Raw genomic sequence first — 20,287 nt, 5'->3', positions numbered from 1 at the left:
AAAATTAATGTTTTCGTCGCTCAGTTGTATTGCATACAATATCTAAGGATATCATCAAGTAACCGAAGTAAGCAACCAATGGGTTGTCATTTCTACACATTTTTTTTTCAATTTTTATGACCTTAAGTCGATACTGCAGGGTCCTGAACCGAATATTCTTACCTTACATTGAAACTCTAGAACTCTACTTTGCCGTCTCTTTTGTTACCGATTCCCTGTATTATCATACTTAGGTATCCTCAAGATTTTCTTTACCAGTGCAACTTCCAACCCGAAATTTCCTAGTGACAAAATCACATTTTTCTTACCAGATTTCGTTTTAGAACCATTCTAAAGTGGTTGCATGGGTGTCAGATAATACAACCTATCGAAGAGTGATCTACTGTCATTGTAAGGTCGGAAAAGACACTAAATTGAAGTTTTGAGCGATAAAAGTTCTCGTTAACATGGCGAACGATAGAGAAGTATTACGAGAAATTTGGGAAGGCAAAGTGCCAGTTTGTTTTCAACTTGATTCCGAAGAAGTTTGTGAATTACAAGCACCAGCTCCTTATTATTTAATGGTTCCTAGGTTAAGTTACTTTCCTCTATGTGTAGACAAGGTAAATAAAATTTTATTGCATCGTGCTCTCATAATACCATATCATGTTAATTCTCTCTTTCTTATGTATAGGTACGCAAGCATTTCACACGTCACATACAAAAGGAAAAACAGGAAAATGAGATGTGGTTGGAATATAATGGAGCACCATTGAAATGGCATTTACCTGTTGGTGTTCTTCTGGATTTGCATTCCGAAAATATTCAACTACCTTGGAATATAACTGTTCATTTCGATAGATTTCCAGAAAATTTGATTATGCACTGTCAAAATAAGTATGGATAAGCATTTATACGTTAATACATACATGTCACACATACATAGATTTTAACACACAGAATTCTACATGAATTAATTTGAGTTACACAATATGTCAAATATATCCCAAAGTTTATATTGCCTTATGAAAAATATTGATTGTTAGGTGCAGTGTGCAATATGCATTATATGGTGTACAGATTAATAAGTTGGCTGGCATACCTGATTCACAATACACCTCTGGTTCTAATTCAATGCTGAGAATATGAAATGAAAAATTATGTTGCAGGGAAGTCGTGGAGTCGTATTTTCTAGCCTGTATAAAGGAATCTGATGTATTGAAACACCGAGGGCAAGTTGTTTCTAGTATGCAAAAAAAAGACCATAATCAATTATGGCTGGGTTTACTCAATGACAAATTTGATCAGTTCTGGGCAGTAAATAGACGACTTATGGAATCTAATAATGACGACGGTTTCAAATATATTCCATTTAGATGCTACCTGAATGAAGATAAGTACATTCAAAAATTGGTTAAACCTGTTAATGAAGAGGGTCAAAGAAAAAAACTGGGACATTTATTATCTGAAGTTTTCCCTGATCAAGAAAAAGGTATGTTGCCCTCTAGATGTGAAACTCGTGAATGTGTACCTTGTAATGCTTACCCTTTTTACAGTGGTTGTCCGAACACACGGAATTATTCCGCTCCCAGAAACCCCTCTACAGTGGTTGTCTGAGCACCTAAGTTACCCAGATAATTTTTTACATCTATGTTTGATAAATTGGTCACCAGAAGTACCATCTAAGTAAAGAATGACACTTTTATGCGCAATCTATACCCCTTTCTCCTCATCCTCGTTTTCAAATGAAAATATCAAAACTCTGCCATCACGAAGTTGTACTGCTACTGAGAAGAGTGCGAACCGAATCATTGTTCCAGGTCAATAATCGAAAATTATCTGAATTGCGAATTTTTGTTTCTGAAGTTCACCTAAAATGAATACGTCAGATGGTGGAACGTTGCTATTCAATTCTGAGTCGAATCTGAAGTGAAGTTTCTCGTAATAAAAAAGTCGGAATCATCTCATACAGTTCCGGTTCAATATCTAGGGATTCGGTCATCAACGACATTTTCGCCTTGCACATATTTGATTTGGTTGTGAATTTTTCCAGTAATGCAGATTCTTCCGAAAGAAGTCTGATACCCAAATATATTTTGTCACAGAATACGAATATTTGTGGGAATTACTGAATTCTCGGTCCCAATAACAGCCACCGGTCGGTCGGCGTTAAACAAATGACCTCGCGTTAAATTGTTCGTTCCGAAATTTTATTCCTTTTATTATACGAAATATAAAATACAATGCCAAAATTGATGAGTTAGATAATACTCTCGTATTGTATAAATGATGTTCAGTGATTTTTATGTATATATGTATGTGCTGAATTTCTATATTGTAAGTAATAATAAATAACAAATTGATCATAAACCTGGCTAGGCAATTGTAATTTGCTCAATTGTCTTAAATTATGGAGCATTTTTCGCTCGGTTTCAAAGACGTCTGTCTAGCCCTTGTCGGCGGTGGTTTTACAATTTTTTTCACTACGACAACGTCATTACCATTGTTGCTGTATTCCATTGTCTTTCGGCTCGGGCCAAAGCTTACGTAGTTGCCTTGCCGTTCAGGTCGATTCAGTTGTTCCTGAAATAATTAAGTGAGAACACATTCTTCTTTTTATTCAAATTTAGCATTGTCATTCAACGGTTCAAATACACAATACTCACTCGGAAAATTACTAATGCTGTATCTTGGTAACGTTTCCGTACGTCTCGTACTCCTATTTCGTGATCTGGACATTCATATCTCGCCGTCATTTATTGAGTTCTGGCAATGTATTTGTCATCATGATCTCCGCCATTTAAAAAATGAACATCTTTCTCGACGCTGTAACAAAATTCATTCCATTTCGTTAATACTACTTTAGTTAAATCGTATTCAAATTTTCATATTCATCGTAGGTGGTTATAACGAATTAGAGAAACTGTAAATCCTAATAATGGCCCGCGTCATTATCATGAGTGAATCACAGAATTATGAGCATGGAACAGCATCGCTGAAAATTTCCGTCAAATTTCTTTGAATTATTCCTTTTTTACCATTTTTTTTTACCCACGCCACAACCGCACCTACTGATGGCGACAATCGGCATGTACCTATGCAATGCTGATTTCCTTGATGAACACGCCTCTTCGTATGGACATCTTACATAATTTTGAATCTAAGGCAACGAGGTGTGAATATAATATGCGACTGTTGTGACCTACCACGTTTTGGCAACGATTATCGAATTAATGGAGACGGAAATAAATTTTTCAACTCTTTTGCGAGAACGATGAGGCAAAGATTCTTCAGAGTAACGACTAATGATAAGTAGAAATATCGTATGCCACCCAATTCATATACATACCAACTTGACTTAAGCTCTCATTAAAAACAAATGTATCTCTGCAGCAGCATGCATGGCTCGCTATAATTAGCTTCAGTCAAAAATAAGGCAACAAGGCGGCTTCTTCTTCTTCACCGTGCATCACTCGAATCCGTCGCGTCTCTTCGGCTAGCTAGATGCATTTATAAGTGTATCATATTCATGATGTCTTTGCACATGCACCTCGATGTTAGGTACGAACGACTTTGCTCTTCGTCACAACTTATGATATATATTGCGGCTAATCTCCAGTATACATACCGCGATTTCGTTCCGCTGCGTTGTTTCTTTCATTTCATTTCTAGGAACTGAAATCGCGCTCGTACGCAGTGCAGTCTAGGGCATGATATATGAAGTGAATTGAATTTAGAACAAAAATAAGTCAAAGTTTGCACAAAGAACGTTATGGTAAAACGTATATTCCGCGTATACAACAAAACTACCGCGGGCATCATGCTGGGTACACGGATAGGAGATCCGTGAAAGAGCTAAAAGTGACGAGATAAGTCTGAAATGAAAAGGGGAAAATGAAAGAAATAAGATAACGCACAAATACATATGTGGTCAGTGACAAACGTCTAACTGCACAACGATACTCTGCCGCGATGCCCCCGATGTGAAGTACCGTGAAAATCTCCGCTCTGTGTATTGAAATTTGGGAACTTGCCAAAATTGTTTTTACAGTATATTCCTGATGGTTTTCCACATCCGTAGTAAGCGAGGCAACGCTGTTAACTTATTGTAACACCTACGTATGTCTGCATATTTCTCTCTCTACTTAGCCATACCTATGCACCTTTCATATATACTGCGTGCACACGGATTTGTGATTCTACCTATCTAGGCAGGCATTTTAACCGCAGCATTATACATAGGCATGTAATATACATATACGTATACATGTGTATATATTTCATATAAAAGTTATCAACGTTTCCCACAATTCAATGCCGCGAATAGCAAACCTGCTCGACACAGTCACAGGTATGTAATTACACATATGTATACTTTATGCAGTGTAATGTATAGGTATGGCTTGAAACCTGTTGTAACTCAAGATACCCTTAATTGTCAAGCTAACTACTACGTGAAATTAGCGGCTTTTAACAATGAACGCAAAGGGTGGTCCACACGTGTTCCAAACGTTTGTCGGACAAACGTTGTACATACATCGTGTCTACCGCAGATTACCCACGTTTAGATCGAGCCAAGTTTTTTAATCTTTTTTTCTCTCCAGGTTTTCTATGAACTTTACAGGCGACTGAAAATCTAGTGGCGTTGTTTTGTCGGGATTCAAAAGATTTTCCTACATAGTTTTCGTGCACACATTTTGTACACTATTACGGCTACGATATCATTCGATTTGTAAAACTGATCGTTACAGTCAATCACTTCCGATTGCAGGGGAATTATATTTCTAATTGCAGAAGATAAGCTTGCGTTGTAGAGTGATTTACGCGTTAATGACATTTTGTCGCCAATTAGGATTTTGCGCGATACCATAAATCATGTTGCATACAAATCTAAGGTATGTGTCAGCATAGCGCGACCCCAAGCCGACTGCACAGGTGTAAATTGAATAAAATTTAATACCTCGAGTTTAATTAACGGTTAATTTGAAAAACGCTAGTGGATTATACGGTTAAATACCTGCTGCATTGTGAATGTGCAGAGCGTGCACATCAACGTTGAGTCTTTTAGGGACAACGTTGTTTACTAATGTTGCCATTGCTGTTAATTCAGATTTAGATAGCTGCACCGTTGTTACATTTCCAACTTCAACTCCAACTCCAACGTTAACTCTAACTCTGCGGGTGCACCATCTGGTCTGCCAATTGCTTTCGCTTGCAACCATTCTCGATAAGGAATACAATGCCTACTACTACGCTACAAAAATCTCGCTTATTTTTTATAACTTCTATTTTCTTTTCTCCCCTTCAATTTTTATTTCTCTTCTTCTTCTCATGCTTATACGTCCCTGTGCTACTACACAGTCCCTCCATAGGTATGTACAGGGTGCCCTTTTTCGAGTGAGACGATTGATTTGTTCAAAAAAATCAATGATCGTATGGAAAAACCATTTAGATTTGCAAGTTGTAGAGTCTTCCAAAGAGGCATCGAATGTTGAAAGCACTCCCAGGTTGATTGACACTCTTTTTGAGAAAATTGTAGTTGATTCGAAGCTGAATTGCATGAAATGAAGAGGAAGAACTCAACAAAATCTCTTACAATTAGCTTCGAAGACCAGGAGTCGCGTGGGCTTCGAAGTATAAAGCGGGTGCGCACAATATCCAATGGTTTGACGCCTGCAAGCAGACAACTTATCATACAAAGACAACAGCCTGTACAATTCTGAAGCTGCATAACGCCTGAGTCTTCGAAACTACAGAGTTTAAGTATTACGTTCATGAACCAGATACTGTTTGCTAACGAAAAGAAAATCGAATCCCATTCGAATTCGAATGAATGGGCATCATTTGGATTTCTGGAAGTTAACGCCACCTATCGTTAAACTGATTTAACCATATGACGTCCCGCTTGAGGCCCAACAACTTTGACCCTAGCTGTTTTTCGATTCGACGAATAGTCATTTGAAATAGGACACCCTGTATAGCGAAGCACTACGTACGCATAGTTATAGATATCTATATATAAGGCATTCATATGTGCTGCAGTTTCAAACACATACATACGAATCGTGCGTATATATGTGGGGCATTCCACGCCAACTCGCACGCCTTCGACCCTGACCATTTTTGTTTCGAACTATCTTTTTTTCTAACATATTAGACTCACCCAGAGAGGGCGAAAATAAATTTTTCAAAGATTTTTCAAACATCCGGGTTGTCTCGATGATTTTTTGTAGAAATCTCATATTGGCACGCGATTACGCTCGAACGGGCCATATTCAGACCTATACGTGGTATCGGACTTTGTTGCTAGGTCAATTTGTTCGACTTTGCGATGCAAATTTCATCAATTTCCGCCTAATTTTTCAAAGTCGGTTTTCAGATATTCAGAATAAACAAAGCAATTTTTCACGAAGTATGCACATTTCAAAAGTTTTCAGAACAATCTCAAAAAATCTCCTCTTTGAGACAAAATATCTATGCATGAAGACCTCTACACGGACCCATTTTCAACGTCGCGCGACGATGCTATTCATGAGTATGCATGAATATTTTAAGTAGTCGGTGAAAAGTAGATCTTTGACTATTTTTTACCTTCAAATTAAACATACGCTAGTGATGGTATACATATATAAACGGGAATTTCGATTTTCATGTACCAAAACTCGAATCGAATTTCATATGGGGAATATGCCGGATGCCGATGAGTTTGAAGTTTAAAAAATTCATGAATAATTAACGGTTGTTCGAAAAGTCTAAGGAAATTCAGAATAGCTGCCCAGAATGACGACAGTTATGGTACTGGAGAAAAATGTCTATACATTTGTGAATCGGATCAAAAATCTTGAATAAAAATTGCTCTTCGAGTTCACGTAAAGTGCCCGATATACTCACACATATATTTACTTCGCGACGGCCATTGCACATATATAATACCGTAACACATATATGTACATAATATGCGTGTGATCTCGCTGGGCTATAGGTATGCATACATCGTACAGATAGATAAAGTTTTTGATAGGAGCCACACCGATACTCGTTCGCGTTCGACAGTCAGTCCAACGGATAGAGAAATTGCGCAATTTCGAACGATCACTTTGCAGGCTATACCTATACCACACGCTACCTTTGCGTAACAAATAACTATGCACGCGGGTTGTACCTTGCCCCGTTTCCATCAATGTAGATATATGTATACCTATACCTACACCTATACCTATACGCTTGTCGTTTCGAACTGATCGTGAACTACCGCTGCCGCTATATCGCTATAGCTGCTGGTGCTTCTATAGCCAAGGCACATACCTTTGTATATTATGTGTACCTACATATATATCTATATAATGTCCGTACAAACCAGGATTAGGTGACCCAATGATGATATAACGTCACACGGATCTCAATCAGAGAGAACCTGGTTCTCGAAGCATTGCATCTGCATAATACCTACCGTCAAACCGTACCGAAATAGTTCCCCGAGGCGACGCGTATTGTCTTCCTATAGATCAAATGTGTCGAGGGCTAAGGACCGGAAGGCCGTGACTCATTTTTGGCACGTCTCTTTATTCTACAATGACGGACATCAAAAAACACTAGAATAGAAATCAAATTTTGCCATTCTTTCTATCGGATTCTTTTCTTTCTGGCGGCGATGCGTCCTTCCGGCGGTATCCACAGAATATTTTAGGCTACGCCCTTCTGGTCCTCAGCCCTCGATACAATCACAACAATGTCTGCTTTATCGTTCTCCGTTGTATGATCGTTCGAAATATCGCGACGTAGTCAACTGCACTTCCCGATATAAGCAACAACCTTCAATTACGAAATATAGGTGTAATACCCGGTTAATCATCCGCGTTATCTGTACAGTCGTTGGAGAAAGAAAAAAAAAAAGTTAATCATCGCAACAATATCAATGATATAAGGTGTCGCTAATATGATAATGAAAATTAAATCTCCTGTACAATTAGGTACGGAAGTATAGCTATGCACCACGCGTATATATACAGAGTGGTTCAGTTCAAGTGTCGAGAATGGGAGGAACTCAATAGGCACGAGGCTTCGCCGATTCAACCAATTAAAAACTAGAAGAATTTGGTTGAACGAAGTTCTTACAAAATTATACGAAATACAATTTTTCGGAATAGGAAAGTGGTTGGTTATTCATCGGCTGATGGAGCGGGGCCTCGTGCCTATTGAGTCCCTCCCATTCTCGACACTCCGAGTGACCCACCCCGTAGATGCACAGCAATTGTCGCCAATTTTACGGTGAATATCGAACACACACGCATCGGATGCATATGAACGCGCGTGCCGACGTTGATGATCCGAATACAGGCGATAACCGCTACCGACAACGTACCCCGCGACGACGATGACGACGAGGTCGAACCACCGCGGATAATGAGTCACGAATCCAGCCTTGTGAAGTGGTAATATTTACGCCGTTTAATGTCTTGTAGGAGTACCGTGAGATTCCCTGCAAGGCATTTGTCGATATACCTACTATAGAATTATAGTTATAGGCATTTCACCTACGATCCGAACCTAGAATTCTCGGTGTCGTATTTGACCTGCTCATCATGCATGCACAAATTCTGAAACATATCGCTCATGGAAATATGTTTCGTTGTTAAAGAGCCAAAACATTGTTGCTCGATCCGAATCTAGAATTCTCGTTCTCGTATTTGACCTGCTCATCATGCATGCACAAATTCTGAAACACATCGCTCATGGAAATATGTTTCGTTGTTAAAGAGCCAAAACATTTTTGCTCGATGTTAATAAAACTGTACTTATAGTTTCTAGGTAAGCACATTCAACTCCATCGGAACGACATATTGTCCCAACAAATAAAGTGTGTTGCGATGTATGTAACTAAATTGTTTCATTGAATGAATCACGAAGAATTTTTTCACGTGCAGTTTATTCTCTGAATTCGACAAGAGTTGATGAAATTTTCTGTACTGTTCTGTTTATTTTGTGATTAACGAACAATTGTTTCGTTGAAACCTTTCGATGAATTTAACGAGGTAATTCTGCGTTAGTCTGCAGAGGGAACTTTTTGTTATAATTAATTACCAGTATTAGACGTAGATATCGATTCAACAAATATGTGTCGTTAATTAATAGAAAAAATTTCACCGAATGTAGCACATATGACCGAATGAAACACGTGTGACGAAGTGATTTCATTCCATCCACACCTACCCATATGTTATTCGGTTTCATGGCGAAGGATTCAATTTCATTAAATGCCTTCGCTTTAGTCTTATGGGAGGTATAGCTGGTTTATTAAGTCAATCATTCATCGACGAATATAGAAAACCTCCTCGGGGCTCCTCTTCCACCTCAGCAACGGCATGTCGGGTGATACGGACCAACGGCCAATCAAGGAGACGACTTCATTTGGGGGGACGTGACATCCTATTCCGAGAATTAGAAGGCAGCATTGTGGTTGCCTGTCGTCAGCAGGGCTCGCAATACAGCTTTACACATACATATGTCGCGATATATTATATGTAATACATGTATTATTGTCAGTGTTTGACGATAAAATTCCGTATAGCGCGGCCTTCCGTATAATATTATATCGAAAATGTTCCGTAATCGCAGAAATCCCGTTATACTTATTATAGGAATTATTTTTGTTTCTACTTTTGCGGATCCATTTTTTCGTTTTTTTGTTTCTAATCTTGAGAACTAGCCGTAGCTGAGAAGTTCATTAATTACCCCGTTAGATATAATAGTTTGAGGCGATAGTTGTAGTCCGGGATTTTGGGTTATTGTTGCATGAACATACACGTGATACAAACATACATCTGCTGATAAATAGTGTGTACGTGATGATCAGCCTGACTCTAATTGTAAATCATTTTGAAAGAAAATTAGCTTCTGTAAAAACCGCACGCTATTGGCTAATAGAAATTATACCTATGAGTAAGGTTGCGAGTACCACAAAGGAATACGACGTACAGATATAGTATGCAGGTAAAGGTATGTATCTAGGTGTATAGGTATGTACAGCTTATACCTGCAACGCTTGTCTTTTGTTCAGAATTGAACTAACGTTGTAAACCTACCGCGGGGTAAAATTTATCTGATTTACTCTAATCAAGACAACCGTCACCCTGAAAGAATTTCTCAGCAAAGCCGATGCTTGCTTGCACACCTATTGAAATACCCAATAGTTACGAGAGGATCAAAATATATAGAAAACGCGGTTTTCCATTTCAATCTATTTTTGTACGTTTTGGATGTAGGAATCTGATATGCCGTTGGATTTAAAGCTCACGATCGTTTGCTATAATTTTGGTCGCAATATAATAGAACTATAATTTTATTGAACGAAAGAACCATTCAACTGACTTTTCTCCACTGATCGAAACAATGTTTGGTTATCGACGGTAAAATCTCGCGCAAGGAGGTGACGTTGAACTGCAGTTCCGGGAATTCGAATACTCGACAAAAGGAATAGCTCAATTGTTAATGGGGATCAAAGAAAAAGTTCTCGGCAAAATATATTTTTTTAAAATAATATATTTCTCCTCACATTCGGTAAATTTCTATATGTATAATACACTATTAATACAACAATTATTCATTATCCGTTACTTTTATTTTTGTTTTATTTCTCTCGAATGTACAAAAAATGAATTGCCAAATGGATGATATTATGTATAACGTTAAGAGGATATCTTTTTTGTTATATACATATATAATGCATATAAATATATGAAAACAATACAGACTGTATGTGAGTTGTTTTTATATAGTGAAAACTTATATTCAGAATATTATTCTTTATTTAATGTTATTAATAATGTATAATATCAATAAGCTCCCGAAACTCTTAACCTGCAAAAATCCAGAATACATTGTAGGTAATAATGTTTTTTTTTTCTTTCAATTATAACTTTCCTACAAGTTTTACATAATTTTATCATTCAATTATCGTTTGATATATCACACTGTGAGCTGCCTTTGGCAAAATTTATAGATTTATTTCTCTATTCTTTCATTTAGTTTTTTTTTTTTTTGTTCCGGCACATCTTTGATCATTTTGTTTCTTTTTGTTTTTCAAGAATACATAAATATATATATTTAAGGCACAGTGATTTTTGTTGGTAAAAAAATTTCAGAGGCATCGCTCTATATTATAATCTCTATACGATATAACATTTGAAAATCCCGTATTAAAATATCATTTGGATAAATATAAATCTAGAGGTTTTCTTCATTATTTTTTGTTTTATACTTAATATGATACGCTTAAAATATATTGCTTTAGTATTAGACTCTGGGGGCTGTACAATAGGTAATACAAATTCATCATCATTCATCGTCGTGTACCTACATATACATATACGTGTATATAATTTATCTACAATATACTATAATTAGAGTTGCATATTTTTCAGTCATTCAACAATACTATATTTTCGTTTTATTATGTCAACATTATGGCATTATATATATGTATGTATAAATATATTCAATTATTATGGCTTAAGATTTCCGTACATGTCATTCATTTTTCTTACTTTCATTTTATTATATTTCATTTCATTTATTTATTCATTTTTATTCCATTTTTTTCCATCATATATTATTCTTTTTTGTATACTTGGATTGCATTTCGCAGCAAGACCATCTATTCTTTTTTCTTCTACTAAATTTCTCTGTTATTCATTCATTCGAATTTATTATTCCTGTGCTGAATGAGGCATGATGCGAAGTTGATCGTTGGTTTTTATTTTTTTTTTTGTCTCTAAGTTCATCGATTTTCCCAAGACAGTGTAAGGCACAGGTATTGGATATCGTTTCGACATTAACTGGTCGACACCCCAATATACATGTGTTAAATATTCATAAAATTTTGCTGAACAAATTCCCCCCTCTTTTATTCTTACTTTTCGTTTCAAATGTTACGTAGATTCGTTCACTGGTATAATATTTCAATTTCCGACTCGGTGATATGGACATAAATACGAGCTATACCCTTTGCTATTTACACGGACAGGCACTGCACTTGTACGAATTGTATCTGCGAATGTTTCATTAGTTTGACAAAATTTCGTATACCTATTCGATAATGATAGAAACCAATCATCTATAATAATATTATTAGCAACATAATGAACAATGATTCTATCAATAAGAATATTCTTAATAATAATAAAAATAATAATGATCCAACATGCTTTTATTTACATTGTTATGTACAATCTCGCGTTTAGTGTATAAAAAATACGTGATTATTCTTAAGTTATAATAATTTTATGTGGAAGCAGTTTTTGTTTTTGTTTTTTTTCGTTTTTTGAGCAATTCAATATTCGTCGGTTCTAATACAACCGACGCGTTATATACAACGCCGTCATGCGGTTTGATTAATGATTATTCGCGGAATAGAACTAATATACTCTGCAGAATTCTATCATAGAATATCTACGATCGATTTTTTATTATTTCATCTGTTTCTGCAATATCTTCTTTGGGTTCTTGTTTTTCACCTACCATCTATAAAAATAGTCAATCTTTCGGATTAATAGATGTGTATGGGTGTTCGCGCGCGCGCGCGCGTGTGTGTGTGTGTGTATATTGTTGTTCCGTAAGTGTAGAACTATATATATTATATATCTGACGTAATTTAATAATTATAGATCACCCGACGTACAATCGGCCTTTCAACGACCTTTAAACGGCCTAGCTGATGTACTTGGTTTATCTGCGATAACAAAGCGAGCTTATGTTTTCTATATACCTATTTGAAGTGGGGTGAAGAGATAGTGGTCTCGGTAAGCTGCAGAGCTAACACGGCGCTAAGGTTTGTACATCTGAACTGTTTCTCCTCGGCTTTATACATCGTAATCTAGGTTTGATCTGAAGATCAAATAAGGTAAATTTTCAAACGTTAGTAACGCTACCTCAGTCGTATCGCTCTATGGGAAATAATGACGAAAGCGTGATATATTTCCTGCATAGAATCGTACAATTTTGGTAACGGTGTTCAGACAATGGCAATTTTACCCTAAGCGGTTTAATCTTGTCCGAGCATCGATTACGAGTCTTATCGAATCTTCTATGATTGGTCATGCTCTCAAATAGAATACAACGGTGAAATACGTGATAAAACTCACGTATTTTAGTTATTTTAACAAATTACACTCGCGTGTATGTGTGTATGTTTTGTGTATGTAAAAGACACTCGGGTTTCTGTGTAAATATATCTGCTGCGCGTGTTGTGTACATTTGAAGGTATCGTCATTCATATGCCGCAATGTTTTAATACCTGTTACAACCGTCAAACCGACGTCATTGAGAATTTAGAATTTTTTCAAAATACGTACGCAAAAAACAATGAACGAACGAAGAAAGATCATAGATGCCAATAACCGTGGGTTGATCGCGGATCGATGATCGCAGATTCGAGCGCACGTTGAATTACGTGTAATGGGGAGCTGATGGATATCTGACGAAAGCACTCCCTACCTGCGATATATCGGAATAAATACCTCGCGCCGGTGTTCCCCAGGAGATCGGAACTCTCAAGCTTAACTCCAGAGCGTAACTATCGCCGCTCCTGTTTCCGGTGAGTACGTTGTTGATACTACTGTTCAAATTGCAAACGCTATGGCAATTGTTGTTGTTGTTGTTGTTGTTGTTGTTGTTGTTATGATGAGGAGGACTGTTGGATAGAACTCGATCGTCGGTGGGTTTCGCTATGGGGTTATCCAAGTATGGTTTGAAAAGGATGGCATCTCGTTTTGCCGGAGCAACAGATGTTGGAACCGGTGGAACGGTCGGGGGTGCCGGTGGGGTTGGTACGGTGCTGGTAACAGGTTCAACTTGGGAAGGGAATTCTGGTATACCTTTAGGTTTGACCAGGCAGAGGGGCGCGTCTTGAGGTGCCGGATTTTCATCCTCCGCTGTGGTATGCGAACGTAATCTCTTCGGCGAAGTAGCGTAGCCGATGCTGCAGCAGGATAAGGCACACGATCTTTTCAAAGGTGACGAGGATTCGGGTGGCGTGGTGGTTCGCTCCATATGTTCCGAATCGTAGCAAGACGTCGGACATTCCCTCTTACCGATGGAATTCAATTCCCTCGAATCGTTGTTTGAGAAGCACGCGAAGACAGAGCGAGATTCGGATGTGGGACAACTCTGGATTCGGGAGTAGCTGCTACCGCAGACTGTTAATTCCGAGACTCGTAATGACTCTTGAGAATAACAGGATACGTTGTCGACGCAGCAGGACAAATTGCATCGTCCACCCGACGAAGAGCTCAGTAACAATTCGGATGTTTCACCGGAAACTGAGTACCCTTGTTTCTGGGGGGAGACAGTGTCTGGACTGTAACAGCAATACGAATCCGTAGAAGCATCCCGTTCCCGCGGGGATCTCTGTGGCGTTTGAAATTGTTCGGGGTGCATTGGATTGGTCCGTAGATCAATCGGAGAGTCGGTAGAAGATAAAGGGCCGAGTCTCTGCCTGGAAATACCGCCGCGCAGAGCTATCTCGCCTCTGAGTTCGGTTTCCTGAGAAAGCCATTTTTGTACCTGGCGTCGGTTTATGCCGAACTTTCGGGCCGTGGCCCTTTGGTTACCGCTGACGCCAGCGTCACGGTGAAAAGCATCGAGAACGTCGAGTTTGAACCGAAGCGAAAAGGAACGTCGTCTCGCAAGGTCGTTGGAGGTGGGGGCCAACGTTGTCGTCGAGTAGTCTAGGGCGTCCGTTTCGCTGTCGGAACTCGTAGTCGAGTGCCCCGAACTTAGGAGGCCCCGAGAACTCTCCGGGCTACAGGGTAAACTCTGTCCCGGACTGAGGGGTTCCGAATAGAGCACCCTTTCCCGAGGGGGACTGCACGCTCCGGAGGAACGGCATTGTGACGGTGCTGAACAGGCCGAAGCAGGTGGCTGACTGCGATCGGTATATTCGCCGTCCCCCGAAGGATATCCATGCGTTGTTAGGGTTAGATGCTGATGCTGACTTTGCGCGTGTGAATGTGGGTTTGTTGTGTGAGAATGTTGATGTGAATGCGGTTGCTGATGTGGTTCTGGATAGGCGTGCGGACGCGCGACCGTCGATGTTGCTGCTGCTGCTGCTGCTGCTGCTGCTGCTTGGCGTAGCGACGCCGTAGCGTCGTTCTCATCCTTGTGTGCGTTCCCGGAATTTTCGCCGGCCTTAGCACCGACGCTAAGCGAACCTCCGCCGTCATCGTTGTCGCTCGCTTGTGTTCGTATCATAGGAGGAGGACTCGTGCGTGATCGTTCGGAGTGAACGGCTACGACGGTGGCCTGATGCGGTGACAAGCCACATCGGGATGGTGCCAGCGACGGGGAGAGAGAAGAGCGATAACTCGGGTGCCCCGTCGCTTGCTCCCGTGGATCGGACGGCCCTGGTGCCGCGGTAGCTACTACTGTCGCCACTGCGTCTAGGCTGACTGGCTCGTTCTTAATCGCTACTGCTGCAGCAGATATTTGACTCTCAATATCTTGCGGTGCACCGGACATTTCCGGGAAATTATCATTGCGAATCGTATTTTGGGGATATCGTTGGATCGGATTACGATCGTACGACGTCAATCCCTCGACGAACATGATCTTGGAATCCGCGGTACTCTCGTCGTACGAAACCGAGTCAACTTCGTAGCTGCCATTGGATAGGTGGTAGTACCCCTTTCGATTCTCGGTTTGAGCCCCGTACTGATGTATGTTGGAGGAGGCGTCCAGGTGACCCGGGGGTGTCTCGGAGATGCCACCAGCGATTCCTACACCAAGATGAAAGTCACGTTGCGCGGTACCCAGGAAGTGCTGATGCTGTTGATGATGATGCTGTTGATCGTTGGGCGAACAATTGGGCTGATGTCCGGGAGACAATGTCGCCGAATTCCCCGAATTTTGCAGAGGTGCAGGACGCGGACTTGCGTATCGGGGTGAGGCGGGACACTGCTGCCTAAGGGGGGGCCCTTGTTGCGCCAGTGGAAGAGACAACTCTTCGTCGCCATGCAGTCTGGCGCGACTTAGGTTCAAGGCCGGCACTGGAGCTGTGGCAGCCTCGCGCGGGCCCTCGAGTGCGAGGGCCCCGGAAACTGAGGAATTCCCGATTGAACTGTTGCCCGATGAATGACCGTGACCACGTCCCGGTGTCGCTACAGGAGGAGATGTGGACGCGTCAAGACAGCTGGATCGTAGGTTATCTTCGCACTGTAACCACTTTTGTATCTGTCTGCGATGGATACCGTATTTCCTTGCCGTTGCTCTTTGGTTGCCACGACAGTCGATGTCGTTTCTGTAAGAGTCCAAGACTTTCAGTTTGAAAGCTGGTGCGAAAATCCGTCTGCTTCCCATCACACCTACGGTCTTTCGAACGCTTGTCTGCTGCTGTTTCGTCACCATTTTAACGGAGTTATCTTCATCGGCGGCTGTTAAAACGTCGGCGACACCATGCGCCATAATTATGATACCGTATATTTACAATATATATATATCATATGAAAATAATCACTCGCGATTGTTCACAAAAAAGGCACTTATTCATCCACTGTATTATTACACCTAGCAAAATATCCTTTAACCACGACGTAACATTGCACGGAGCGGCAGGCGCGCGGAGTTCCTTTTGGGTCTTTGGAGATGCCGTAACTAATTTACATCCCCACCACGTCGGCTGGCGCGCCACGGCACCGCTCGGGCTCGGATCCCCTCTGTGACTGTCGAACCCCTCTGTTCCCCGCGCTTCCAACGGTTATAGCCTTGCCTCTCACCTCTCTTTGCCCTAACTCCGGTGCCCCCGCCACCGAGTCCACTACCAGCAACACTACTACCAGTCATTCTGGACGCCACAAAAACTCTCGTAGGCGCCCCCCTTTCACACCTCAGCGCCGTAAAACTCCGCCATTTTGTCGCCTCACTTCCGTTAATGACGCGCGGGAAAGACTTTGCCGCGGCGCCATGTTGTCTGCGACCGTCTACTCGTAGCCCAGCAGCATCACCGTCAGCAACATAGCGCAACGTCGAGACCCAAGACTCCGACTCCCCGTCGATATCACGGTTACCACGATGAGTCTTGGTTTCCTGCCCCTCGTATCTTCTCACATTTTAGCCTCTTTCAACTATGATTATATTTGACCGCGATCATATGATTCGCAGGTTGCGCTAGTCAGATAAAAGCACGCGCGTCATTTCAAGATTAGCTGATCTCATATAGATTTGCGCTTCGAGGCGCCGACGCTTTGCGCGGCTTGTCGCAGTTCGACGCCTCTAACCGTCGAACAAGTTCGAATCAAGCTTCGAATCTAGAGAGAGAGGTGAAGCAATGTAAAGAAGGAAATACGGGAGAGAACAAGAGAGAAGGTGAGGGAGAAAGAGAGAGACGAGGGAGAGAAAGAGAGTTGGGCATAGGGAAAAGCAGATCGAGCGAGCAAGAGGAATATAACCAACGCACGGTCGAGTTTCTCATATGCGGTATAGAATGAGATCATCTTGTTTTTGTGGACTGAGCCGGCAGTTTAGCTCTGAAAACGTTGCCAGATCTAACCACATAGGCATGCGATACCCAACGTGACGCAAGTAGCCGAGAATTTTCCCTCTAATCAAATCTATCAACCTCTGAATAATCCACACTTCAATTTGCCCTACATCATTCGAGCTACCCGAGCCACCGACCAACGCTTTGTCCAACAACCGTACTTTACAAATGAAAAAAAAGTCTATCATTTTTCAATTCGTCCTTGGGCAAAGATAGGTGCGCCGTTAAACGTGGCAACGTTGTAGTTCCCCTTCTTTGTCCGTCGTTGGTCTTGCCAGACAGGGTGTCGCCAGCTCGGACGACCCGACGGAACGGAGCCTCGCTCGACGAGGGAAATACGGAGAACGGGCGAGAAGGGGGGGAGAAGAACGTGGTCATGGAACCGCACCGGGGGAAAAGGAGAAGTAGAGGCAGGGGGGAATCGCCTGCCACACGGCGTAGGATCGGTCGAGGACCTACATTCACGCTCGGCCATGTTTGAAAACTTGCGTCCGCCTGGAATGTGGCCTCAGGGGCCCATCGGGGTCCGAAGGGGGTCTGCGGGGTCGGCGAGGAAAAGGGGGAAAGGGAACGAGCGAAGGGAAGGGAAGAGAAGGGAAGTCGACGGGGCCACCCCCTTGGTCGTCCCTTGGCGCCCCAAATGGGCGAGTAACCAGAGACGCGCCTCTGGCGACCGCGCCAGACTTCTCGGCGCCGAAATAATATACCCGAGACTGCAGAGAACTCTATGTACAATGTTTGACTATATCTAATACTATACAAGGCTATTTACGCTTCTCTATACACATAACCTGCGGTACGGTACAGGAATGTATGAGAATGAAATACATATATACATATATACATATATACAATATATTATTGGGAAATGAGAGCAAACTTTGTGACACACATGCGATCGGCATTGTATTGTAAAGAGTACCTTATCTTATCGTAGAGTTTGAAGATGTGTGCGGTTTACATACATCGAGTAGGCTGCGTAGCGTTCCGTTTTCTATCGAATGGTACACACATAATCATCCGGTATTGTGCAGCTTCGCGTTTCAAATTGCAGTTTTTGTTTAGAGCGTTTCAATGCAGTCAAATATTGAGAAAGACTCGGTGCTTCACTACGAGATACGCAATATTAGATGTTCGACGACTAGCTAGAGTTTTGTTATTCTCATTGTTAGTACGTTCTATATTCATGTAAAATTAACAATAATCGATCGAATCAAACCTTAGCTAGATAAACAATAGTGCATTTTACCGACCGATGATTTTACTATCGTTTCACTTACCTTCGTGTCTGACTCGATTCGCGATAATGTAGAAAATCGCAGTCAACGCGGTATCAAGATTTCAATACTATTCCGTTGACATTACTTCGTTTCGACTAAATTTCTCTATCACTGTACGTTTTATAATCGGAAGTACATAGCAAACCATGCGGCAATCGTTTATTATTACGGAACGTTGCGCCTGACGTGGTGCAGCGTTATGATAATACGTCAGTATTATACATATATGGGCATAGAACTGGTTGAGTGCTCAATCGTAATATAATTCTACAGCCTGAACTGATATCTGCTATCAATATTTGAACGCAGTGACTTGGAGAACTTATCTTCGGTAAACATTTTCTTATCCGTGTACACATATATGCGTAGATTATTTGCTCATCGCCATGCTGCGCTTCCTTTGTACACACGTAGAAAAAAGGATAGTAATCGTCGTATTTTTTCGTTGATCCGTCTAAATTCATTGTTCATCTCAGTTGATAGATCGATCCGAGGTTCAATCAATTTTCTATAATACACAAACCGCCTGCAGAAAGTTCTTTGTTCTTATTTGAAAACAAGCTTACAAAGTAAACTGTACCGGAATCATTGTTGCGCTAATTTTACGGGAAACCTGCAGCCTGCATCGTACAAATTATCGGAATACTTGAATTACATAATACAAACGATAATATTAATCAGTAATTATACGTATACATTTCGATAGCCTCGGCATGCACGCGCGAGATCTGTGCCCCGGGTAGTAATTTTTACACACGGACTGATTCTTAAGAATATTTCTAAATGACGTCGGTAACAATGACAAAAAATAAACCGCGCCTCATGTTCCATCAGTGTATGATATGAATTTTCTAAACTAAAGCATTTTATAGCGACTAATTGATAAATTTTCTCGGTATCACGCGTAAATTGGTGATCAGCGTTTGTAACGGATAAATATTCTGCAATTATAAACTGATGTTGCAAATGTATGGGTTGGGCGGGGACTTGGAATATTACATCTAGAAATTGAAACGCCGGAGAACTGAAGTTCAGCGTAACCGTCATTATCTGCGTACGCTAGTAAATACAATCTGTGTAACATACTGGACAAAGCACGAATAAACGTCATTTACGAAGATAGTAAAATTACATCACCACTATTATTGCGGTGTAATATCATCAGATATCAATATCGAGGACCAAGAACCAAATGCTTTCATTCGAGGAAGGATGGTAAGCCCGTGAAAACTTTGTTCAAACTCGATTTTCAAATCCAAATTTCACTCAAACCATGTCGTAAAGTTTTTCGCTGTTCGATTTTTTCAAACTTCTGACGGATACGCTCCTCCGTCAGTGAGGGTTTGAAAATTGGAAATGATTTAAAATATCGAAGCTTCAAAACACATGATGTATGAATAACGTTGTTCTGACGTTCATAAATTTTGATCACCTCTGATGGATGGTCTTTGAGTCAGTGCAACACTTGTGGATCGTAGTTCACTCTTAATCCTACCTG

General features: G+C 40.8%; 3 protein-coding genes across 10 annotated transcripts; 1 reads left to right on the top strand and 2 right to left on the bottom strand.

Moving 5' to 3' along the window:
• Nucleotides 1–334: 334 nt before the first annotated feature.
• LOC105684765 (autophagy protein 5) lies at nt 335–2,349 on the top strand. Its single transcript, XM_012398390.2, has 4 exons — nt 335–602; nt 674–876; nt 1,149–1,471; nt 1,536–2,349. Exons 1-4 carry the CDS (start codon nt 447–449, stop codon nt 1,667–1,669), a joined length of 816 nt encoding a protein of 271 aa, XP_012253813.2. The 5' UTR covers nt 335–446; the 3' UTR covers nt 1,670–2,349.
• On the bottom strand, nt 2,344–19,096 carry LOC110116933. 8 transcript variants are annotated; one of them, XM_048650585.1, is made up of 3 exons: nt 18,790–19,096; nt 2,646–2,805; nt 2,344–2,562 (listed from the first exon to the last, which is right to left on the bottom strand). In XM_048650585.1, the coding sequence occupies exons 2-3, from the start codon at nt 2,733–2,735 to the stop codon at nt 2,383–2,385; spliced, it is 270 nt and encodes an 89-aa protein (XP_048506542.1). In that variant the 5' UTR covers nt 2,736–2,805; nt 18,790–19,096; the 3' UTR covers nt 2,344–2,382. The 8 variants fall into 8 exon arrangements, with proteins under 8 accessions (XP_048506542.1, XP_048506543.1, XP_020707353.2 ...); XM_048650586.1 differs by lacking the exon at nt 18,790–19,096 and adding an exon at nt 18,475–18,749; XM_020851694.3 differs by lacking the exon at nt 18,790–19,096 and adding an exon at nt 18,432–18,746.
• Nucleotides 10,860–18,394, bottom strand: LOC105684751. The gene has a single exon (XM_012398375.4). It carries the CDS (start codon nt 16,432–16,434, stop codon nt 13,423–13,425), a length of 3,012 nt encoding a protein of 1,003 aa, XP_012253798.2. The 5' UTR covers nt 16,435–18,394; the 3' UTR covers nt 10,860–13,422.
• Nucleotides 19,097–20,287: the final 1,191 nt, after the last annotated feature.

The sequence above is a fragment of the Athalia rosae genome, chromosome 2 (assembly GCF_917208135.1).
Source record: "Athalia rosae chromosome 2, iyAthRosa1.1, whole genome shotgun sequence".
NCBI classification, from domain to species: Eukaryota; Metazoa; Arthropoda; class Insecta; order Hymenoptera; family Athaliidae; genus Athalia; species Athalia rosae.
Note: the sequence above shows the minus strand (reverse complement) of the source record. Positions and strands in the feature narration are given on the sequence as shown.